We start from the raw sequence: 24,974 nt of genomic DNA on the forward strand, positions 1-24,974 counted from the left end.
AGTGAAGTATTGTAGAAGTAAATTTGAACTGGGTGGCGCATTTGTTAGTCTTGCTAGAGTTAACTTCAGAAATATAATTGTGTTGATACATGCATGTGTAAGGACTCAATGAGGAATTTCTGAGTGCAATCTGCGGCATGCTGGTCCGATTTTCTAATTTTAAGGTTGCCTTCTGAAAAATGTATGAGTGTGTGTGTGTGTTTCTCTTTTCCCAACCCTTTTTCTGACAGAGGGAGTGGCCCTTTAGTGTCTGACTGGAAGGAAAGGGAGCCCTACCAATCGCTTCTCCCAAACCTTCTTTTTGCTGGGCTTGATGTAAATGAAGACTTAAGGCCCCAGACCCCAGTCATCAGCAGGTACAAAATATGCCTTGTGAACAACTACCAAGTGTGGGGCTCTTAGAGCTAGCATGAGGAAACACGCTTGTTTGTTCCATCTATACGTGGAGTCTTGCATTAATTGCCTGCTTGCAACCCCTAAGAAAGCACAGCCGTTGGTAAACAAGGTTATTCTGGCTTTCCAAATGATCACATTATAGTGTTTCAGGCTGCTTATGGGATTTGTATTCTGAATGCCAGAGCATGGCTTGGGTTCTGCTTGTTTCTATAACCCTGGCTGTTTTAAATCCTTGATTATATTTCATATCTCTAATTTTGGAGCAATAAGGGCAAAAGACATTGGTGAACAAATACAGAGACTTCAACTTGAGATTCCAGCTTTCATGCCTCTGTGATGGTTAACTGTGATGGTGCCAAATTTTGCCTTCCAGTCCTCTGCAAAGGAGGCTTCGATTTCCTTGCCTCATTATTTGGGCACTTTAGAATTTTGGTAGGCATGGGGCAGGCCCAGCCCACTGATGAAGCAGGGTGAGGTGAAATCTCGCAAGGTCTCATGGAGTGCATGAGATCTCACAAGACTTTGGTGAGATCTTGCTGGAAACAGGCGCGAACGTGGATTAAGAGAGGTGCAGTTCCAGTGGCAGGGCAGCAGTGAGGCGGCAGGGGGGCAGGGAAAAAAGCTGGCATGTTCCATTTTTTACCTCAAGCAGCGAAAAGGGATGCACCTCCTCTGGTGTGGGACTGAGCTTACCTTGTCATTGTGACATGGCTGAGGGTAGTGTGTATTTCTTCCTTTCTTTTAAACCTTCCTCCAGCAATCTTTCTCCCTGGCTACCTGCACTGCCTTATCTGCGGGAGGGGAGGGATAATGGAAGGAATTATTTAAATAATTTAAATAATAATTTAAATATATATATATATTTAAATAATTTAAAAAATAATTTAAATATATATATATATCCTACTTTATATCCCCTTTACATTATGAATACCAGGGGAAGTTTCAGACCACTGGTGTCATGAAAGCAAGGTCAGTTGCAAACAGCTCTTGCCAGCCTCAGAAGTAAAGTAACCATGACAGAAAACCTCAACCATGCCTATAAGTTTTACCAAAATTTTCTCTCCCCTTTGATAGTTTTTGAATGTGACTTATTTTCTCATGCAGGAGAATTTTTTGACACAAAGCCACATATTAAACCATCGTGGGAAAACATTCCACTTAGATATTAACATAGGAGCATTTCTTTTGCTGCCCCTTTGGGTGTGAGCACCAGGATTGGATTTCTGTGCAGATAATTCATATCTGTCATGATAAATAAATGGGTCCCAGATGCAATGCCCCTCCCACTAGCCTGAAACCTACAATTTTACCCAGCTGTCAAATGCACATAGGAAAGCAAAGTGTACTTCACATTTAGATGACACTGTGAATTCACCATGAGTGCGCATGAGGTCCCACTGCTCCAATATGTTCAGCCCATAAACTGAATGTTCTGCAGAGACTCTAAGAGGTGAGTTAAAGGAAGTATCCCAGAAAATATGACTTTTCTCATCACTGCAGCACTCTGATAAGCAAATCCACACAGGGTGAAATTCAACTCTTTCCTGCAATTCTTTGGGGGGGGGGGAAGAGTCTTCTGAGGATGTGGCAAGGAAATCCTACTTTTTAAAGGCTCACAATTTCCCCCTTATCACATTAATTGCACACATAGAAAGGGGCAGTGAGCCCATGCTGCTGACTTCATCTCCCAAATCACTTGGATTCCCAGACCCGTTCCCCAATAGCCACACATTGACTGTGAGCACACGATAAGGGGGAGCCTACATGTGAAGACCCCGTGGGAGCTGGAACCCTGAGCATGCAGGATTCCAGCTCCTGTGGACGTCTGCATGCATAGACTTGCTCTTCTCAGATGCCCAATCTCAACCTGGGAACACCCTTGGAATACCCCCATTTTGCTGTTACTGATGATAGAGTACGAATGGCAGAGCAGAATGGGTGATGGTGGAGATTTCTGCACCTGCAACAGAGACACCTTGCTCTACCTGCAGCCCTACCTTTCCATGCATTGAAACAGACATCCTCTCTATCCCATGACCCCTGGATGCCCATTGAAAGAAAACAGCCGTTGAATCCAACCCAAATCAGTCTTGCAAATAACTTCTCTCAATACTATGCAATATTTAAACATATACAGTGGTACCTCGGGTTACATACGCTTCAGGTTATATATGCTTCAGGTTACACACTCTGCTAACCCAGAAATAGTGCTTCAGGTTAAGAACTTTGCTTCAGGATAAGAACAGAAATCGGGCTCCGGAAGCGTGGCAGCAGCAGGAGGCCCCATTAGCTAAAGTGGTGCTTCAGGTTAAGAACAGTTTCAGGTTAAGTACGGACCTCCGGAACGAATTAAGTACTTAACCTGAGGTACCACTGTAATGGTTTAGATCCTAAGCTTTTTCTTTGTGAATGGAAGGGGAGTGTCCTACTGATGGAAGGACACATTCTATGTATGTTTACAGGGGTAGAGTAATGCACTTGTCCCCGCTTACCCAGATGATGTGTTTACCTGAAAAGAGCTCATCAGGCCAAGCAACATGAACAGAATTGTGGTTTCTCTTATAATAGGAGGTTTGGTAATGGCACACTGCTAGAGATTGATTTCCATTGGTTTCAAGTCCATGTTAATTTGGCAGAGAATAAAACATTTGGATCAACCAATGAAGGGTAAAGTTCTCATCTGCAATCTTTCACACTTTTCATAAACCTGATAAGTGTATCCAGTACAAGTGCTGGCATTGTCTAATGCAACTTCAGCAACACCTTTAAGTTCTGCTAGTTTAATTTGTATGAGGGTAACCAGCAGGAAAGACTGAATCTAAATAAAGTATAAAAGGGGGACTTTGGTATTGTTAAATGTGCTGTAATTAATGCATAGTGGTAAACCACTTAGCACATAGAATCCCCCCTTCCCCCTCCCCAATCTGCTTTGGTAAGTGAGTCTGCTAATCTAGCTCTACCAAATTGCTATTAGCATGCGGCCAGACAGGTCATGAACTTGTAATTCTACATTCAGGAGAATGCTCCCACTAATGTGCTCCTAATGTGCTTGGAGCTGTTGGATCTTATATGATGTAGGTATGTGCAATTAGCAGCATAAATGTAATGTGGCCCATCCATATATATATATATATATAGATATTGGGGGGGTGTGTGACTTGTATGCATCCCAGCTTGAAACACATTTATTTGGAAGTAAGCCCCACTGATTAGGATCAGAGACTTAGAAAGATTTGCAGTTAACAACATGAACTCTATTAGGACTTGTCACTCGCTTTATGTCTACTGGAGTCTTGTTCTTATATCCCTAATGTTGGGCTTTTCACCCATAGCTTTTGCTTTGAAGCTGTGAAGCATAGGGAACAATGCACCCTTGCAAATATTATTTGAAAGGCTATTATGCTATCAAAATCGAAAACCATACTGTCTCCCCACACTTGTTTAATTTGTAATACATGAGCCCTCAGAAAGAAAGGAATCGTAGAGTTGGAAGAGACCCCAAGGGAAGGGAAGGGCCAACTCTTTTCTAGGTACTTTATAAAACTTCTAATGCATGGTCCTCTTTGCTAGGGGCTAGAAACATATTGCGACATCTTGTTTGTTGATCACCACTTGTGCAATATAAACAAGGAAAGTACCCATCAGTGTCACATTGGCATAGGTGGAGTGAAAGAGATAGAAAACAGTCCCTGTGGCTTTGCTTCTTCCTTAGCACAGTAGAACTACAGTTGGGGTTTGGTTACCACCAAATCTGGTGCAGCTGGGCCAGTCCTGAGCAAATGCCCTGGCATAGTAATGGGCTGGACACAAGCCAACAAACTGAAGCTGACAAGATGGAAGTCTGTGGGTTGGAGGCTTCTGGACCTAGGACATAGCAGCTTTTTTTGTTCTGGATAGGGCTGCCCTCCTCCTTAAGGAACAGTTGCATAGTCTGGAGGCGCTTTTTCAATCACCAGTCTCACTGGAAGCTCACTGGAAAACCTCTTTTGGCTAGTACACTGGCTGTGGCTGGTATTGGGCAGAGACAGATTGTGCTAGTAACCTCAAGACTGAACTACTGTAATGCACTTTGTGTGGAGCTGCCCTTATGGTTGGTCCAGAAGCTGAAGTTTGTGTAAAACCCAGCAGTTTGACTGGTAACAGGGGCAGCCTGCCATGACCATGTAATACGCCTGCTGAAAGAGTAGCACTGGCTGCCAATTTGCTACCAGGCCACGTTTAAGATTTTGTTGTTGGTTTATAAAGCCATAAACCATTTGGGACCAGGTTATCTGAAGAAACACCTTTGCTCATGTAGACCTGCTCAGCTATTATGATCTTAGGATGAGGCCTTTCTGTTTGTGCGATAGCCTGCCAAAACAGGTTTGGTGACAAACAGGTGGGGGGGGAGCACACTTTTCTATGGAAGTTTCCAGTCTGTGGAGCCACTTTCCCCTTGATATATGTAGGCACTAACTCTTTTCAGTGCTCAGTACTGTCAGGGACAAGCAGGGGGTCCAAAGAGTGGGCAGGGGGCAGGAGGATGGTCCATCAAAGGGGGCCAGTGATTTGTGTGGTTCTGTGCCACCCATGAGACAGGGAGAAGAGGAAGAGTCTGGGCAGTCAGAGATGCAGGAAGAGGTGGGGGAAGAGCTGCAGGAAAGCACGGAGGTGGAAGAGACAGTCCCAGAGAGAGTCAGATCATTAGAATTTCTTCTCCCCTCCCCCACTGCCTCCAAGGACAGGTGGAGGGGCTTAAAGTGACTGGAGCAGCTGGAGCTGCCACCCAGGAGAAGTCATTGGCTGCTTGAGCACACTATGTCAGAAGAATGGTACTGATGGAGGCATGGCCGCACTGTCGCTCCAACTGATTGGGTCAGAGCACAGTTCTGAAGAATCCTAAGCATATTTCCTCCAAAGTAAGGTCGTACAAGGTTCACTGGGTCTTACTCTATAGTAAGTTGGTTTCAGACTGTAGCCTTAATTTAGGGAAATACAGAGTCCCACTAGCAGAAGCCCGTACAAGGACATCCACTAAGCAACGGTGCTTTCCCCCTCCCTCTGCACTCCCCCCCCAATGACTTGGGGGGTGTGGAAAAACCCCAGAACAGTACACAGGGGGGATCGTTCTGTCTGGCAAACTGAAATGCTTACCTTGATGGAACAGTTGCCACACTGCTACATTGAATTTCTCCCAGAAATGTTCAACAACAAGAAGATATATAGCTAGATTAACCTTGAACCTCGTAACCTTTCAAACCTGAGAAAAAATATTGCCATTCCATACTGCAGTTTCCCTTCTGAAATTCAACCCTGTTCTGATGAGTTTTCCATGTCCTCCATTCGTCTTAGGATTTATTTTATGCCTCTTATGAAGCAAAGGAAGAGAAGCAGCATGCATCTATTAAATGATTGAAAAAGATCTGTAGAAAGTTAACCCACATATCTAATGTGACAGACGGCAGGAAATGCTGTAGGAGTATATTTCCATGTAACTATTCCCTCAGAATTATTCTTGAAGTTGATGTCTCTCGTCTCTTGCCTCGTGAAAGCAGACATCCCAGCTTTTCAGTGCATGCGCCTGCATGGCTTTGAAACCTCTGTGGTGTGAGTCTTTCTTTTTCATGTGTGTTGCACTCCATTGCCAATTCTGAAATGAATATAAACATTTCCATTGTTGGCAGCCTAAGTAACGAAGGCCTCCATAGCAATGTTGCTGAAGAATCTCCCAGCACAAGCGCACTTGTAATGCCACCAGATGTGACAGCAGTGGGGAATGTCCTGCACGAACGAGGAGTGCAAGCCACGTCTGATATGTTGGAACAGGCCAAGGAAGAAAAAGACAAAAGCCCGCCTTTGGCGGAGCATCCTAAAGAATACGCTGCAGCAAGTCTTGAAGGAAGCCATGCGGGGTTGCTTGCCCTTGTGTCATGCCCAACCTCTGTGAATGACCAAGACATAAGCAGTGTTCCTGCTGTATCTCTGGACAGTTACTCTGATACAGAGCACCCCGCTATCCCTCTTCCACTAAAGGATGAGCGAGATCCAGGTAATGCTGCTTTGGAACTGACTCCTTTGCCAGATGTTGGCTGGATTCCAGGAGCTGGAACTGCACCAGTCACCTCAACTGAATTAGACCCATTACAGCAGAGTGAACAGACGGGTGGCAAGAGAGAGGCACATGTCATCCCATTACCCAAGAGGGAAGCAGAGGGAGACGACTGTAACATTCAAGAGACCAGCCAAGAGGCAGGAGTTTTGGAAGTGGGTCACAAAGAGCAGGCTGTGGTAAAACCAGATGGACAGAATGCAGATGGTGCAGACAGCCTGACAATGGAAAAGGAGACCTTAATCCCAAATTATCACACAACAGGAGGTTTGCACGTTGAAAAATATGGAGCAGTTGTTGATGGTCTGAGTTCTGATGAGTTCAGTGCCACCATTCGTGAATGTAGCAGTGATGCAGCAATAAGCAGAGGAGAGGAACCCCACCAAGTTTTCCCCAAGAATGAGAAGGAGCAATCTGAGGCAGGTCCTGCAATGCCTAGCTTGTCATTTACTGCTTCAGATCTGCCCCTGACAAACATGATAGGAGAGAAGGACGAGAGTTCTCCATCTGAAAAGGAATGCCCCGATCAAGCCCAAAGTCTTGAAACCCAAACCCTACTTGTTACCAAAAGTGAAAGTCGTGTTGTGGATTTGTTGGTTGCCTCTGAGCCTTCCAGTGGGTCCCCTTTGTGTGAGGAAAGTGAAAAGCAAAAAGAAAGCCCTGCGTCTGAGAACAGAGCAGAGCCAGCCAGCAGCAATGATACCTTACTAACTGAATGTGGAGAAAACATTGCTGTGGTTGACCCAGAAAAGCTTCTGTGTTTGATGAAGGAAGATTCTGTGGTAGATAAAGGGCTGTCACTGGGGGGAAGTGCACAAGACTTCACCAGTGACACGGAGCTTCCACAGCTCATTAAAAAAGAAAACATAGTATCTGAGGAAAACAAAGAGCTCTCTTTGGGAGAGGGTGGAAGTCAGGAGAGGCCAGTTTTAACTAGTCCGATTGCAGGTGAAGAGGCAGTCTGTTCTCAAGGGACGCTGCTCTCCTTTGATACTGACAAAAGACGAGACAACCCTGATGGTAACTGGAATGATTACTGGAGCTCTCTAGAAAATAGTTTCAGAAAGGATGCCAGTCGCGACCCGTCAGAGAAGGATTTCAGTTCAGAACATAGTTTGAATGCACCCGAAGATCATTTGCCAGAACTGAGTCAGGGTTCGGAGAGAGAGAAAACAGACACATGCGACAAAGAGGATAAAAGCCTTCTGTCTGTTGAAGCACCAAGTTTACAAGGGGAAAATTGCTCACAGAGCTGTGATCTTTTAAACCCCAGCGCAGAAGACCTGCCGCTCAGCTTCCCTGCCTGTGAAATGGCAGAGGAAGTTTGTTTAGAAGAGGCACATGGTTCACTGCTGCTGCGGTCTGAGGACAATGATGTTATGCAAAATAAGCAAGAGGGATCCTGGGAGGGCACGCTTGCTGAAAGAAGTGTGTGGGAGCTGGAAGGCCTCACTACGCATGACGTAACATCTGAGGGCAATGCAACATTGGCAGAAAAAACACCAGTTCCTGAAGCAGAGCTGGCAATTCTGGACATAAATGAATGGGCACCAATTGCTGAATGTGTTGCATTAGGAAAAGCCGGAAACCAGGAGGACACATCCCATTCTGAAAGCAAAAAAACCAGCCAGATAGGTGGCAGTGATGCTGACTGTGTACCTGTGATTGTTGCTGAGCAAAGCAGTACTGCAGATGAGAAAGAGGGGAATGAAAACAGGCATGAAGAATACAAAACAGAAATGAAAAGTCAGGCAACCGATACCATTTTGGCACAGAAACTCGAAAGCAACTTTGCCTCCCCGCAGCAAGAGCAGCAGGAACAAGTGACTGAAGCCAATGACCAAAGTATGAAAAAGGATTATTCTGGCAGCTCAGGGGTTGTGGAGATTGATTGCCAGCAGCAGACGCTGGGGAACTTACATGATGGCAGCATATGGGAGCCTAATTATCCACTAAATAGCAGTGAGACTGAAGCATCTCTAGAAGCTCTTCCCAGCAAGGTTGTGGATGTGGAACAAGTGGAGGATGGTTTGATCCCATCTCCACAAGTGGACCTGAAAGACAGCTCACAGTCCCTTCCCTCTTTCTGCAGCGATCAACAGCACAGTTTGAATGCAGAACTCCGAAACTTGGATTGCAACAACCTTAAAACCGTGGCAGGTCCCGAGGAACAAAAGACCAGGGAAACATCTGAGAGAGAGCATTCACTGGAGTTAAATGCACCCAGCAGCCTTCAGGGACTGTGTGAAAGTGAAATGAAAGTATTTATAGACATTCTGCACAAACCCCAAACAATAGTTTGCGGGCTGGAGATGAAAAATGATTCCACAGCTGTCACAGATGAAAACACACCTTTGCCAAGTATTTCTGAATCCACAAGAGATATTGTGCAAGGCAGCAACTTGAAAACTCTAATAAACCCACAGGTGGAGGAAAGCTGCCTTAACAAAGAAATAGCAAGCAAATCTAAGCAAGAACTCCCTAATTTGAATTCTTTGATTTCAGACAGTCTTCATGAAGGAGCAGATCCCAATGACATGATAAATGAGCAGTTGGGTGGTTTATGTGGGCTGACAGACAGCACAAGTAAAAACAACACAGGTGTTGCAGAATGTATCCCAGGGGTGCAGGAAACTGTCACTGCTGATGCTGAACAGCCACAAACCTTGCTAGTGGATTTTAAAATGCCAAGTGCAGAGGATGCTTCTGAGAGCAACAGGACTGATCTTGCCCTGCCATCGAAAGTTACAGAGTTGGCAGAAAAGGGCTCAGAGGCAGAAGAAATAAAAGAGAACTTTAATTTATTAGACGGAATTACCACGAAAGATGAACTTGTAAAAAAAAGAAATGATGAACAGGACTTAACTTTCATGGCTGCTGAAAAAGCAGGAAGAAAGGAATATCCTCCTATAACGCCTGAGCTCACAGAAATTGCTTCCATCAATACAGACAGTACTCAAAAGGCTGACGTTTTGCTGGCTGGCTCTCAAGTAGACTTAATAGCTCTGCCGGCATTTTCAAGTGACTGGGACACCAGAGTGAGCCAACAGCCTACGAACTGCATGCATCATGGTATTGTGAATGAATTACAAAAAGAACTTACAGAATGCCAGAAGCTGTTTGGGACCAGTCCTGATTTGCAGGTTGCAGCAGCAGCTACAGCCTTACACTTAGATGGTACTTCAGTAGACAAAAGAACAACAGATTCAAAAAGGCCTAAAGCAGTACACTCAGACAATATTCTCACAGGGACAGCCCCAGGAAAAGACTCTGTGATTCCCGACCCAAGTTCCTTTTCTGAAGAGTGTGCCTTAACTTTACAGGACCCTGCTGGGGCCGGGCAGTCCAAAGGAAGTTTGTCACTGTTTAATTTCAAGAAGATGCAGGCCGAGATCTCAGCAATTAAAACAAAAGGAGCAGAATATGATGTCAGCTTCAAAGCCCAGCAGTTTGACAGCTCAGGAGAATCTCTCTTCAGCCTTTCAAGCTTAGAAGAGCGGCTTCTGAGTCTTTCATCTCTCAGTAAGCAAGCAGGCTGTAATGAGGGCGTTGCAACAAATATCACCTGTGTAGATGACAAGCACAATGAGATAGTAGAAAACACAGGAGAAAATGCAGGAAAGAGCGAGTGTGTTTTTGTAGAGAATTTCAGCATCCCCAAGATGGGAACAGAGACTCCCATGCAGCCTGCAAAGACCTCTGAAAAACAGCATGATTCTTCGACTTCCAGGTCCTTCGGCATTGGCTTTTTTGATTTCAGGAAGCATATTAGCAAAATATTTGAAAATACAGTTCACAGTGCTCTGACTACGGAGCTACCCCACCTTTCAGCTGAAAGCAGTGCCAGTGACAAGGATGACAGCCCAGCACCTAGAGAAATGCCAGAGTTTAAGCAAGTATTGGAAGAAGGAGATGGAAGCAATAAAAATGGAGAACCAGAGGGTGATCAGAAAACCAAAGGCTGTGTGTTGCCTTTAGAGGCTGGGGTTTTCAACGAAGCTGCTAAAGAGAAGGAAGAACCATTGGCAAGCACTCAGGAATACAGTTTGCCAGATGCCTTTTCAGAAAAGATCCCTATCAATGATTTTGGTTTCAGTGAAGAACCTTTGACAAGTTCCCCAAAGTTTGACAGCAAAGTGGAGAGCTCAAGCAGTAGAACACTGAAGGCAGAGGAAAGTGGATGTGTTAGTGCTGTGAGCAGAGACATTGATAGGAATCAAATGAGTCTGGAAACAGGGAAGCAGCAACCTGCAGATTCTTGTAACCTGCCTTCTCCTTCTGACAATGACCTGCCTGCAATGATTGCTGCCTCTTCAGAAGTCGTCCCTAAGAGTGATCTTGACAGAACTACCACTGCAAAGGCAGAGGAAGGTAATTTGATTAGTCTGTGTAATGCAGAACCAGGTTTATCTAAAGAGCTAATACATTATGGAAACAAATGCCACGACCCAGTGCCAAGTGAAGACCAGGTAAACCAAGAGAGTGCCACTGATCTACAGAACATGTCAGTATTGTCGTCTCTTCTAGATGACCTTTGTGCACAGAAAGAACAAATGGAACAGTCTGAGGTGCTGCCTGGTGAAAATCAGAAGGAATCCAGCTGCAACTATCCTTGGGATGGGACTACAGTTGAGGACAAAGCATGTGTGGTGCAGCAGGAGGATGCCATGGACAGTACAAAATGCCTGCAGGTACCAACTGATGCTGAGGAGCAAAAGCAAGGACCAGACACAGCAGTACATGGGCTAATCGATTACTTAAAAAATGAAGTAAATCTTGATGGTGGTTCTTTAGGTGACTGCAAAGCAGAACCCAGTGTGCTTGAGGGGTGTGTGGCAGAAGCAAATGACATCATGCTGAGTACAGCAGAAACAGAAGCACGTCTTTCTGTTGACACCCCTAAAACGGGTATTACCAGCACATCAGTCCCTGATATAGGTGACTCGGCTCTGCAATCCAACATATGTGATCAAGGGACCGATGCCAAAAAGCATTCAGAAGCTGTTCAAGTGATGGAGCAAAATGTGTGTACGGATGCTGCTGAAACTGCCTCTGCAAATCAATGCAGAGAAGAGAATTTAGCAGATGAGAAGCCCCTTCAGGATGTCCAGGAAGAGGGATCAACCACTCCACTCCCTGAATCTGAGCACAGCCTCCCTAGAGAATTACCTGTTGAAAGGTACCTATTTTAAATTAAAATTAACCGTAAAAGAGATTTATCTGCATGCTGAAGTTCAAGCTTGAAGGTAGATTGATTCACTTACTGATTGCATAGAGTTAAGCTGGGTATAGTTTCTATTTTATTTGCAGTCTACTTGGAGAAAAACTGTAATATTATTCTCAGGAAATGTTAGTCTTAGTTAGGGAAAATGCACATTGTTGTTGGGAGTATTGACATAGTCTGGGACCTGTCAAAGCTGGAGTTTCAGCAACCCCCTCCACTTACCGTATTTATGAGCCCAGACATGCTGTGATTTCTTAGTTTTCAGTCCCTCCCTAATACCTAAAAATCAGGCAGCCTTGCAGTACTGAGAAGTGTAGACTTGTTTGTAAGTGCCAGCTCTTATATACAGTATAGCCTTCAGGGGTTTTTTACTCTGCTGTTGTAAAATATCCCTGAAATACTCAAACTTTTATTCCAAGGTGCTCTAGTATTCTGAAATGCCCCACTGATGGAATGCTTTATTATCAAAGAGCACATAACCAGTGTTTCATTTGACTCAATGGGATTTCAGTTGGTATATTGTATTGTTGCAGTCAAAATAGGTGTTCAGATGTGCGGGGTTTTTAATCTGAGATTTGCATGTCCAGGATATTTTGGTTGCCTGGTTCTCCCACAGAGGGAGCACCTGGGCCATTAAAAGCTGCAGGCCAGGGAGAAAATCAGCAGATTGACAGGATGTGCCTCTCTCCGCCCCCTCCTCCCAAACTTGGAGGATCAGAAGTGAGGAAGATGTTTTAGGGTTGCATCTTATTGCGTGGCGAGTTCCCGCCCCCCACCAGGATAAATAAAGACACAAGACACCATAATTTAAGGTTAATTGGGCGAATTAGGCCACAACTTTATTGAATTCAGGAATGAGAGGCATTGGCTTAGGCATTGGTCCTATCGACTATCCGGCTCCAGCCCATTTGCTGGAGACACGGGGAAGGGTTAACACTATATCGGGGGAGTCTCCTGCCGAGGCACGTCGACTAGGAGCTCCCCCGGGTCACCGCTCGGGGGCGTGCCTTTGGCCCACACCTCCATAGGCTTCGGACAGGGCCACGCCCCCCGGAGTCCTTTAACGGACCACCCTTCGCTCACTGGGGGGAGGTGATGGCGTTCCTCCCCCCCCATCCTCTTAACCCCTTCTTACCAATGCCTACCGCCACTGAAAAATTCCTACCATGCCCCTTGCGGCGACAGACCGAAGTCCATAGCAAAGTCAGAGACCTACCTAAAGCCTACCTAGAGGGAGGGAGGGTGGGAAAACGTGAGGGCTAGCCGGCGAAAAGAGGGTGAGCCCCCTCTGCACCGGCCCTAAATAGGGCAGGCCACGCCCCCCCAGCCAGCCAATCGGCTGGCTGGGGGGGCAGACCCGGCCGGGATTCCCCTGTTCTCGCGGGGGCTGAAACCAGCCCCCGCTCACATGGGGGTGGGCGTGAAGCCCGCAACCCCACCTCCTGGGCAGGCCGGAAGTGGCTTTATTCATTCTTGGAGTACATTTTTTTTTGGGGGGGGGGGTAATTGATTTAAGTTAGTCACTGGTTACAGTCCTTAACTTTTATCTCCATTCCTAGAGCTATATTTTAATTTTTTAAAAAATCTAATCCCACTGATAGCCAATGATTAACCTTTATTATTAACTTAAGTGTATTTTGTAGGTTAAAAAAATATATGTACTCCAAATTTTAGGATAAGCTTTGTATGAATAATTCTCAAGCCTATGACATGATGGCCTTCCTCTCCTCTAACAGTGTCCATCCTTTTTCCATAACCTCAGCAATTCTCCTGAGCTCTGTCACTCTCTCCTTGCTGTACCTGAGAAGGACGCTGTAGAGCTAGCAGCCAAAGGCACCTCAGATGAGGCAAGAGAAGGCGTCAGAATAGAAAGGTACAGTGAACAGCACTAACTCTTTCAGAGGGTGGTACTGCTCTGTTTAAAGAATTGTTCTTCGCAGGTGCATGTATCAGACACTAAAATGGCATGTTGGTTTCACTGCCACTTTGTAGCGCCAGTGATGATAAATTAACAAAAGGAAATGGAGGGGTTCCTACAGCTTACAACTGGTACTTATAATTTAAGTTGACATTTAGCAAGGTTGACTCTCTTTTTTAGTGTTAGGATTCAGCATTGGGTCATGCAGATTAATAATAGGGCGTGTTTTAATGCAACATTGCATTCCTTCTCCTCCCTTCCCTCTCCACCCAAGTAAGCACAGCAGCTCTTACACATCTGGAATTAAGGCAAGTGTTTCCAGGCTAGATAGTGTGACTTCCAAATGAGGAGGGGGAGAAGAGCTTCTTGCACCATTGACAGCTGGCTGACATACAACATTTTAGTAGGGTGAACCTTTCTGCATGATGATATGCTGGTGGGAAATGTCTCACCTTTTGGGTGTCCAGAAGCCATTCCAGAGGGATGTGAGCTTTGATACCTCTTACTTAAGAATTGCCCTACCTGCAATACTGTTCATGTTGTATTAATATGGCGCATTTGGCAGATCATATAAACAGTATGAGGCAGGTTGTGTAAACAGTAGCCTTAGCTGTTGTCACATACATGGGGTGTGTGTGGCTTTTTCCAGTTGGGCTTGTAATAAACAGCTGCTTAGTAAGCATGTATGACACATATGGAATATACTATATAGCTGCTTCAAAAACAAATTGCCCTTTGTGCTTCTACTTTTTAGAGGAGAAGCTGTGACATTTCATAAGGGAAATATCTGACAGCTTTGAAGAAATTCTGAGATTTATGAGAAATGATGCATTAGGAAAAATTATGCAGGTTGAAGCTTTTGACTGCCTCAAAATGCCTAGTGCATTGTTCTTTGGCTCCTTGCTTTTCATTGCTGTATTATATGGTAGATGTATTACATTTCCTTTCTGAATAAGGTACAGCTGGTTTGTGTATCTCATGGGTAAGCAAACTAAGGCCTGGGGGCCGGATCCAGCACAATCGCCTTCTAAATCTGGCCTGCGGATGGTCTGGGAATCAGCGTATTTTTACATGAGTAGAGTGTGTACTTTTATTTAAAATGCATCTGGGTTATTTGTGGGGCCTGCCTGGTGTTTTTACATGAGTAGAATGTGCCCTTTTATTTAAAATGCATCTCTGGGTTATTTGTGGGGCATAGGAATTCGTTCATTCCCCCCCCCAAAAAAATATAGTCTGGCTCCCCACAAAGTCTGAGGGACAGTGGATCGGCCCCCTGCTGAAAAAGTTTGCTGAAGCCTAGTGTATCTGCTCAAGACACTCAGAGAGAATAAAGGGCAGAGTGTGCATCCGTTTGAAAATAATGGGTGGCATACTTGGATACCTGTGGCAAACTGGGCTGTATCATGTGCAGCAGCTGCAATTCATAACTCCATTGCTTCATGCTTGCACATGCGTCAAGAATTTGTTATCACCTGTTTTTTCTGTCTGAGTATTTGTCCCATGTGGCAGCAGCTGTTGCTTTTTGCAGATTTTTTTAATGCTCCACGCCTATGGATATGTACGTTTTGTATGCTGCAGAGATAGGGATATAGAATGTGAAGCAGAGATTCAAGAATCAAGGACTTCCCAAGGCAATTAAGAGGGGAAATTGTCTTTGCCCAGACTTGCTTATTACAGGAGGAAGAGTAGCTGTAGCTGCTAACAGTTTGCCCACTCCTGCTTTTTATAGTGCTCTGTACAGCCCACTCATAGGGTTACTTTCACTGAAGTATTATAGGCACCCTAATGTTATGTTGCAACATTGGCCACAGACCATCCTTGGAATTTCCCTCCTCTTCTTTCTTATTGTTGCTGCTATCCTGTGCCCTCTGTCATTTGGATCCAATGTTTTCCACCTGGTGGTGGTGGTGTTACAATAGCCATCAGCAGGAGTGTGTTTCAGTTTTAGGTATGTGTGGGCAAAAGCTGCCTGTTTTAAAACTTTGGGCAAGTACACTTGGGGCATGCATGAGATTTCTGGTGTGTGACTCATCAGGCCTGCTTAAAACACAGAGCAGCTACTGAGTATTGTTTGCTGGCATAGTATTTCACAAAGCTTGGGACCTGTCCAGGGGAGAAGGAACACCTCTAGAACAAAGAGTTCCTAATGACTCAAGCCAGGGAGGGAGGAAGGGAGGACGATGCAAACAAGTAATTACCGGTAGTCTGATTCAGGTGAAAATTACCTTTTTAAAGTTCAAACTTCTATGTTACTCAGTGTTCTGTCATTCTATCCTCCATAGTGGGGTTTTTTTTTTGCTTTTTTTTAATAACCCAAATTTGTATCCAAGTGGAAATAAGGCAGACAGGGAGTGGCTGCTTAACTCTTTCCTCTCTGGCATTTTCCCCAGTTCAGATTTACCTGCCCAAGCTGCTTTTTCACATGTCTGGCGATACAGGAGAGCTTCAGGCAGTCCATGTCTTCTCCTCCCCCACAGATGCAAAAGAAAAACAACTTTGGGTGGGTAACTTTAATCTTTAAAAGGGATTGGAATTGAATGGGGTAAGAGCCTCCCTCCCTGCACCCCTTTTACACTCAAATGTAGCCTCCCAAGGGTGAGCCCAAGACACTTTGCCACCTGAGGTGAAGGACAAAACGAAGCCTCTGGCCAGGCTGGCAGATGGACAGTATCCTCTGCTGCACCTGATTTGTGGTAGTGGTGGGCGAATCTCTCATTTCCTCAGTCTTAAGTTCCGTTCTCTGCGTTTCCACATCAGTTCGTGATTCCCACCCCCCAAAAAGAAGCCCTCGTGGAAAATTTATCAGCGTTTTACTGTGAATTTTTCCATATATGCCCAAGCTGGTATGCATGGAAAGTGCTCTGATCTGTTGCAGCTGAAGATGCAGCTATTACACTAACTGTACAATCCTGTACATGTCAACTCAAAAGTTGGCATCTGTCTGTCTTAAGACAATGGAGTGCACCTTGGGGAGTAAAGTGGGGATTTGTGTAGGGTTTACTCCTCAGCCTTTTCTTCTCCTGAAGATATCTCACAATAGCACAGAGGTTTAAGGTCTGTTTCTTCCTTCTGCTAGATGGACTACCTTCCAGGACTACCTGCCCATCTTTTTCCTCTATGGCCTCTTTCTTGATCATTGGACCCACTCAGAAGTAGGTCCCATTTAATATAATGGGGCCGATTCAGACTGCAATCCTATATTCAGCACCTCAAAGCACATCTCTGTGTTGTTTGGGTGTGTATGTTAGATTAGAATCCTGGCCTTCTAGAGGCCCCCAAAGCAGCAGGCGATGCACCAATGTTGCAGGTATTGTAATATTGTAAGAAGCTTGCTTTACATCTTCATCTTGTAGAAACTCCTCTAGAGTCTGCACACTTCCGTTACATTCGTCCCCTTTATAGATCAGTGACAGGCATTATCAGTATAATACTTTTCAAGTTCAGGGCACTTTTGTGATTAGATGAAGTTTTTGAAATTCACTGCAGTGATAGGTCTGTTAGGCACTCCCTTCCTTCTAGAAATACCACAGCTAATAATAGCTTCCGCAGCATGCAGAGAAAAGCTGCCCTAGCATCTCAAAGGAAACTTTCTAACAAGTGGGTTAGCCTCACAATGAAAGGCAGATTGTCTGTTGACTACAAGTTTTATTTAGGCATATTTACAGGCAAAAGTTTGAGCTAATTTATAAAAAGAGTGCTTGGAACTGGTGGATAGCCCTCCACCAGTTTCCAGTGTGATGGACCTATATTAGGAACTTGGGTCAGGAACGACTACCGGTAGTTGGGAATATGATAGGACCAGGATGGACACAGTTTAATCCAAGCCAGAGATCTTAACAAGTAAAGAAGCTGAAGCAAAACGAATGAAGCATGGTTGCCTGGCAAAAAAGAAAGAAAGAAAGAAAGAAAGAAAGAAAGAAAGAAAAGAAAAGAAATGAAAAGAAGGCTGAAGGCAGGAAACCAGTCTTTCAAAGTCTAGGGAAGACAGAAATCAAAATGGGGGTGGGGTAGGGCTGGTTCCCAGGGAGTTGACGTGAACCTAGAATGCATGCCAGAAGCAAGTTAGGAAGAAATGCAAGAAGGCTTGTCAGCAACAGCAGCTGGTCAAACAAAGCACAGAGCAAGGGCTCAATAGAAATATTTATTTCCTTGCTTTCATATCCTAGCCTTTCTTCCATCACAGAACTCAAGATACACATGGTTCCCAGGTGGTCACTCATCCAGGAAGTGCAGCTCGAAATTTCTGGATGTAAAATGGTTAACAAGCAAGCAGTAATGTAGAAGCAGGCTAACTGTAGCCATGGGTGCTGGATATCACACCTTAGCTGGGCCCAATGGCCCATCATTGCCTTCAGGGATGGCTGTAGTCTCTACACAAGGCATAGGCAAACTCAGCCCTCCAGATGTTTTGGGACTACAATTCCCATCATCCCTGACCACTGGTCCTGCTAGTTGGGGATCATGGGAGTTGTAGGCCAAAAACATCGGGAGGGCTGAGTTTGCCTATGCCTGCTCTACACCAAATCCAGGAGTTAAGATTTGCATTAGCTGTGCTCTAATGGCCCCTGCCATCTGCTTGGTTTGGGTGGCTATGCAAAGGTTTCATGTTACTATGTAGCTTTTTGGTGGAATCTTCACTGCAGGTGCAAATGTGAAAGGAGGAGAAAACAAAGGTGAGGGCGAAATGCAGTATATTTACAAATGGAGAGGAAGAGAGCTTTCATACATAGGACCAAATGCTTCTCTAGCAGGGATGAGGAACCTGTGGCTCTCCAGAAGTTGCCGGACTATGGTTAACATCTTCCCTTACCATTGGTCTTGCTGGCTGGAGCTGATGCAACTTTGAGTCCAATAACTTTTGAAGGGTTGCAGGTTCCCAAGCCCTGTTCTTTAGCCTAAATCAAAGCCAAATGCTAGCCTGTACCAGGAGGTCATTATCCCATACCCCGTGAAGAGACGATAAAGGGGTTTTATTGGTTTGAAATATTAGTATATTATAAACAATTGACAATATTTGAATGGAATGCAAAAAAACACTTCTTGGATTTTGTCACCAAGCCCATGAAAAAGGCAGATTGATTACTGATTTTTTGTGTGTGGGGGGGATAACGATGACAAATCCTTTCTTCTAGTTCTGGCTGTCTTTCAAGTTGTCTTGAGCCAACTTTTGTTTTCAGCTGGAAACTATGCAAAATGTCATGATTTCATAGCATTCAGTCGATTTTTGGTGGCTACATGGAACATTTCATTGCTTAGGTTTGCAGGGGTTTATATGTCTCTGGGATTCAAAACCCCAGAATCACACTGATGCAAATTGGAACAGAAAGGGAAAGCTCTTAAGAACCCTCAAGACCACGGCTCCTGATATGTGCATGGCTCTAATTTTCAGTCACCACAAATGACTCCCAAGAGTTTTAAATTCATGAGCAGGAAGTGGTTTTAAATATAAGGCTCCACTTCAGTTTTCAGAAATTGTATCGGAAAATTGACATATATGCTCAGCTAAAATTGGAGCTAGAGTTGAATATTAAGTCCTTGTAACTCACTGGAATTTATTTCTGGGTAATCATGCATAAGATAGCACTATTTGAGTCATTTTGTTGGCGTACAAAAAGACACCCATAGCTGCTAAGTTGAGGAATGAGGCTAAATAGTATAGTATCAAAAAAAGAAATTAATATTTCCTCAAGAACCCAGTACAAAGTGAAAAGGGTAGTTCATGAAAATCTAGGGGTGTCCCTCCAGACTGCCACTATGTTGCAGCAGGGATTCAAGCACATAGCAAAAATTTGGGTTTGCGCAATTAAATCAGATTAAAGTGAGCTGTCACTCTAGTGCAACAAATGCACTTAAAAACAAACAAGCAGCAGACTTTTTGTCTTTTGGAAAGTGATGGGGTGAATGAATAACAGGAAGATACATAAACACCCCACAAGCAAATCAGAATGAATGCTCTTTGCTGTGTTACTGTCATTTAAACATAATGAATGTTCAATAAACAATAGATATAGTCTAACTACTGCACGTCAAAGTGCAAGTAGATAAATAGGTACCACTCTGGCGGGAAAGTAAAAGGCGTTTCCGTGTGCTGCTCTAGTTTCACCAGAAGCGGCTTAGTCTTGCTGGCTACATGACCCAGAAAAACTGTCAGTGGACAAACGCCGGCTCCCTCGGCCAGTAAAGCGAGATGAGCACCGCAACCCCAGCGGCGTTCGCGACTGGACTCAACTGTCAGGGGTCCTTTACCTTTGCCTTTTAACCACTGCAGGCCACTGTAATGCTTAACAGCAGCAAGAGAAACCAAAACAGTGAGGGAAATACCTTGGTATGGCCTGCAGTATGCTAGGGTGCCCACCCTTTCAAAGGGGAGGGGCAGCAAGATATCCCTCTAGAGATGAGAGGGGAGGTGTTCCTGTCCCCTCTCAGCTTGGGCCCCCAAAGTAGGTTATACAGGTTGGCCCCGAAGGTTCCAGAGCGGTAGGCTTTGGGATCACCCATCACACAAAGGGTGCCTAAGAGTGTTCACCAAGCCCCTATTTCCCATTACCAAGTCATGTCACAGGAATTATCCGCAAAGTACTCATTTAAGTTCCTATTTGGTTCTCTTGCTGGAAGATAATTTGGGCTTTTTTTCAAGTGCTGTGCAGTACTTGAAGTGCTACAGAAACTTACAAAACTGGTTTGACTTCACGGAGGGCAGAAAAATGAACGTGTGCATCATAGCAACTGAGCGCTTAACTTCTCAGATACTACTACTCAAAGGGGATGCCTGCAAGCCACCCTAGAATCATAGGGGTGATCCTGGGAGCATGAGAAGCTGTGTTCTACTGAGTCAGAGAGCCTTAGTCAGTATTAGCTCAGGGTTATCTATGCTGACTGTCAAGGTTACAGGCAGAGGCTTTTCCAAGGTCTACCGGCACAAGCTGGGATTGAACCTGGGATTTCTACATGCAAAGCATGAGTTCTACAAAATGAAGCTCCCACTGTGCCCCAGAAAGCTTAACATATCAGTACAGACTACATAACATGCTGTAAAGTAGAAATCAAGTGCGGAGTGCCCCTTATACCCAAAGATCAAGAATCACAGCATAAAGGCTTCTTGGTACACACATTGGGATATGGAAGCTTAAAAGTCCTTCAATACACAAGGGTGTTTTATAGAGGAAAATGCCCAGTGAAGAGGAGCCATCATCGCAGACTATAATACAAACAATGCAATGCATTGACAATTCAGATCTTTTCTTTTTGACAGAGCTATTATCTTCCTCAAGGGACTGGAAACACTGTTAGCTAACTTCGCTTTCTATGTAGCTAATCATTAAGAGCTACTTTTCTCCCATGCCAACAAAGTGTTCTCTGTAATCCAACAGATCACTCACTTATCGGTTAAGCCTTTTGCCAAAGTAAGTTTCTTCTGTAAAGTGTATCCTCTTATTTTTCTGTCTTTCAGGTGCCGGCTTACTAGTATATTAAGAATGCATGTGTTATCTAGGCCTAACACTTGAAAAGAAAAGTTTTGCTACACTATTAAACATCTGTTCGTGCCTTCATCTAACCATACCCGATGGTGCTTCTGCCTGCTCTATGGCAGGGCTAGTTCTAGAAGGTGTTTTAGTACAGATGGCTGACTCTTTCTTGTCAAAGGACATCTGAGTGTATAGCAATCAAGTACAGAACACAGCCAGGTTGTTTCCTCCAGAGCAGAGGTGAACTGTGGCTCTTCATAGGTTTTTGGGGACAGGCCAGCAACACATGCAGGGCCCCATGTTCCCCATCCCTGCTCTAAAATATCAAAAGAAACCTGGCATAAAACAAAAGTTTTATTCACTTTGCTCTTCTTTCCAGCTCCTAGTGCTTATTGATCTTAGAGGAAGTGAGGGAATCATAGTTTCCACCAGCAGCAGTAACAGCTTTGCTTTGTTAGGAGTTCTGTTTCTTGTCATACCAGAGTCAGTGTTGATTTTTTTAGAGCTAGAGACAAGGCAACATACAGCAAAAGGAAGGTGATCCATCCAATCTTCTCTTTTTGATTTTCTAGATTGGGGATGGGGATTGCTCCAGAATACCCTAGGAATACAAGACCACCCTAGATAGAGCATTTGTACTATTTTACTATCTCTTTGACTGTTTCAATTCTGCTATGTTTGTGTAAACTCTATTTCTAAGAGGCAAGGGGTGCATCCTTAGGAATTGCCCTCATTTTATTCTCACAATGGTTTTGAGAGGCAAGTTTGAGTGAATGAAGATGACTGGCCCAAGGTCTTCTAGCGAGTTTTAGGCCTGAATGAGGATTTGAACCAAGGCCTCTACAATGCAAGTTTAACTCTCTGCCCACTCTACCCCACAACAGTTTGCTTTCCCTAATGATAGTGACATACATACAAACCAAAGTGTGTGCGTGTTTGTCTGTATGTGTCCTGTTGAAGTATACAAATCAACTTCTGCTACACTTAGTCTGAACTACTATTGGTCAACCTATATTATTTATATTATTTATTAAATCTGTATACCACCCTTCATCTGAAGATCACAGAGCAGTTCACAACATAAAAATACAAAACAAGAACAGGAAATGCGTAATCAAACAAAACAAAACTGAAAGCCTCCCTCCCACAAACACATTTGAAAGGACATTCAATGTTAATTAGCCCAAGGCCTGGTTGAAGTGAAATGTTTTCACCTAGCGCCTAAATATATGCAACAAACCCTGGCTCATCCCCATCCTCATATGTCCACAGGTACTTTTCCCCCAGTAGTAGTGAATGGAAAGATGTCATATTTTAAGTGTCACTGCTTCCCAACCCTTCTGAATTCCAGGCGAGCAGCTGTGTTAGGCCTCAATCCTTAGTAGGCCCCCTTACTTCAGAGTAAGCCTCCCTGAAGTCCGTGGGGCTTCCTTTGGAATACAGATGCACAGAGTTAAGGCTATTATTAATAACCCAAATCTACCCTAAAATCCTTGTGGAGCCGGAAAGAGGACCGAATTCATATGCTGGCGAGGCGCAGCGCCCAGTTGTGCGGCTAGCAAAAAGGCCCTTTCCCAGCGTGTGGCAGATCAGGAGTTTTGCAGGGCGAGGAGGCGGCCAGACGGGGAAACTCGCCGCCACCAACCGGGGACTCCATTGTCAGCCGCAATCAAGGGACGCTGCTCCCTCCCCTCCCACGCCTCCCGCGTCTCTCTCAACTCCTCACCACCAGCTGTTAACCAGAGCAGTTCTAATCATAACTGCGGGGGCGGGCAAATGGTGGTGTTTCCCCTCTCCTCCTCCAAAGACAACGCTCCAGAGGTAAACTCCCCCGCCCGCCCGCCCCGGGTTGGAATGGCGTCATTTGGTATAATCTGTCGAGGGAGCAACTCTCGTCGGTACGTGGGGAAAGTGCTTCGCCGCCGCCGCCGAAAATTCAAAACAGCGATCTGCTCGTCATGACTCAATAAGTCCTGGAAAGCAACTCCTGTAGGCGCTGGAGAGAGAGAGAGAGAGAGAGAGAGAGAGAGAGGAGGGGCGGGGTGGAGAAAGAGGGAGAAACCCACGTGTTTGGTTTTCCCTGGCACATCCACACGCTGCTTTTGCGAGGAGGGGGGGGGGGAGCCAGTGTGAACTCCAAACTCTTAGGGATCCAGCAGCACTTGGATCTCCTTCGGGATCTTTCCGCACAGTTTAGGAAGACGCACTGGCTGGGGCGCGCGGGCGTCTAAGGCGTGCCGACATTCCAGGGACAGCCTCGGATGCCTTCGGACCACTGCCTGTTCGCTGGAGATACTCCCTTTTCCTTTGGGAGAATCGGGGGAGGAGCTTCTTAAGCTGGGCTCCTCCAGTGATTTTTTTTTTTTTAATAGCCACTGGCCTTTTGTGTGGTTCAATTTCCCAGCAGCTTTCCGTTTAGAGGGGGATCTGCAGCCCGGAACGCAGGAGTTTGGAGATACTTTCCTAGGTTGATTCCCTCGTGTGTGAGATCAGCGTTCAGTTCTGCTGGATTCCACTTTAGAGCGTGCCTTGTTTCTGACTGGAAAGCTGGGATGTTTTATAATTACTGAGAAGCAAACGCTTTCTGACATGGAATGAGCTCTGCAGTAGATGGTGCTAAGTTCTGGAGTTTTGTTTTTGTCTTGGAGCTGGTGAAGAGTCCAGTAGATGCCCCCCCCCCGCCCCAATAGCTCTGGTAAGTGTTAATTGTTTGGCTTTGCAGATCTTGCCAGTAAATGACATTGGGGAAGTGGGAGGTTCTTAGATAACTATATCAAAAAGTGCCCTTCTGAAAAGTAGTTTGGTGATAACACCCCTCACCCCCGCTAATTGTACCAAATAATAACTCTTACAGTTTAGGTGCCTTCTTGAATCGCTCAGACACGCAGCACAAATTAAAGGGGAATACATAATCTTTACATCCTGGCAGTTGAAGACGTTTGCGCACATTGCTGTGAAATGTGCCTGAATTTCTCTGACTCACAGGATATGTTTACCAGTTCCATGGAGACATAGTGGGTTGGTTGGTCCTGTTACGCAGGGAAACTTCTGGCTTCTGATTTTATGAGCTGTAAATTGGAAGCTTAAAAAACCCGGAGTAGTCACAACACAAGGAAGAGCAAGTGCTTTTGTTACTGAACAGACATGCCTGACAATTATCGGGATTGACGTTTATTGTTTTAATAAAAGGGCAGATGGGTTCAGCTTAACTCATTGTGACCCATGCTCATAATTTTGTAGGAGGTTTGGTAGTAATTTGTGGGTCACAATGAAGCTATTTTTTATATATACAGTATAGGATCTTATCCAAAGTTGCGATCTATGAACTTAACCCAAAATCCTTGCATTTAAGCTTAATAAAATTCCATATCATTTATGATAAGACTGACAGTCCAGATCCTAAACCCACTATTATTATTATTATGTATTAGTTTATAAACTCCTTTTACATGTTTCTCAAGGTGATTTACAAACATACCACAAAAATAGTTTTTGAGACAGTGCAAAACAGCAACAACTGAAGATTGGTTTAAAATAACACAAAAGGAACACCTAAGAAAAATGTTTTCATCCCGCTTCCTCCAAAGTGCTTCCAATGAGTTCAGTGACATTTACCTTCTGGTAAGTGTATAGGATTTCTGCCTTGGGTGGCAATCCTATATAGATTTATTTAGGAGTACATCCTATTGAACTCACTCGTTCCTTTTGTATCAGTGTACCTTGGATTGGAGCATTACTTGGAATTTTGCCACAACGATGTCAGTGTTCCCTACTTGGAAATAAGTCCTGTATAAACTCAGTAGGATTAAACTGGCGGTAGAGCTGCTTTCACACAGTCTTGTCTTGCACTTTCTGTACCGTTTGTGTATGTTGTGAATA

General features: G+C 44.7%; 1 protein-coding gene and 1 long non-coding RNA gene across 11 annotated transcripts in view; one reads left to right on the plus strand and one right to left on the minus strand.

Moving 5' to 3' along the window:
• Positions 1 to 24,974, plus strand: part of TACC2 (transforming acidic coiled-coil containing protein 2) — a 168,364-nt gene that overhangs the window by 32,098 nt on the left and 111,292 nt on the right. For 6 of the 10 annotated variants that reach the window (XM_081005179.1, XM_081005173.1, XM_081005178.1 and 3 more), the window contains 3 exons: positions 231 to 356; positions 6,063 to 11,666; positions 13,474 to 13,584. The exons of 1 other annotated variant lie outside the window; for it this stretch is intronic. In XM_081005179.1, coding sequence (XP_080861305.1) covers positions 231 to 356; positions 6,063 to 11,666; positions 13,474 to 13,584 — 5,841 coding nt within the window. The remainder of the gene's footprint in view (positions 1 to 230; positions 357 to 6,062; positions 11,667 to 13,473; positions 13,585 to 24,974) is intronic. 3 more of the 10 variants (XM_081005182.1, XM_081005184.1, XM_081005185.1) reach the window with 2 other exon arrangements.
• Positions 372 to 24,974, minus strand: part of LOC308477099 — a 31,029-nt gene continuing 6,426 nt past the window's right edge. Inside the window, exons 2-3 of the long non-coding RNA XR_013986371.1 lie at positions 22,579 to 23,785; positions 372 to 1,187 (exon numbers count right to left, since the gene is read on the minus strand). This is a non-coding gene — a long non-coding RNA (uncharacterized lncRNA). The remainder of the gene's footprint in view (positions 1,188 to 22,578; positions 23,786 to 24,974) is intronic.

Source organism: Podarcis pityusensis (assembly GCF_964106645.2).
Source record: "Podarcis pityusensis genome assembly, chromosome: 5".
NCBI lineage: Eukaryota > Metazoa > Chordata > Lepidosauria > Squamata > Lacertidae > Podarcis > Podarcis pityusensis.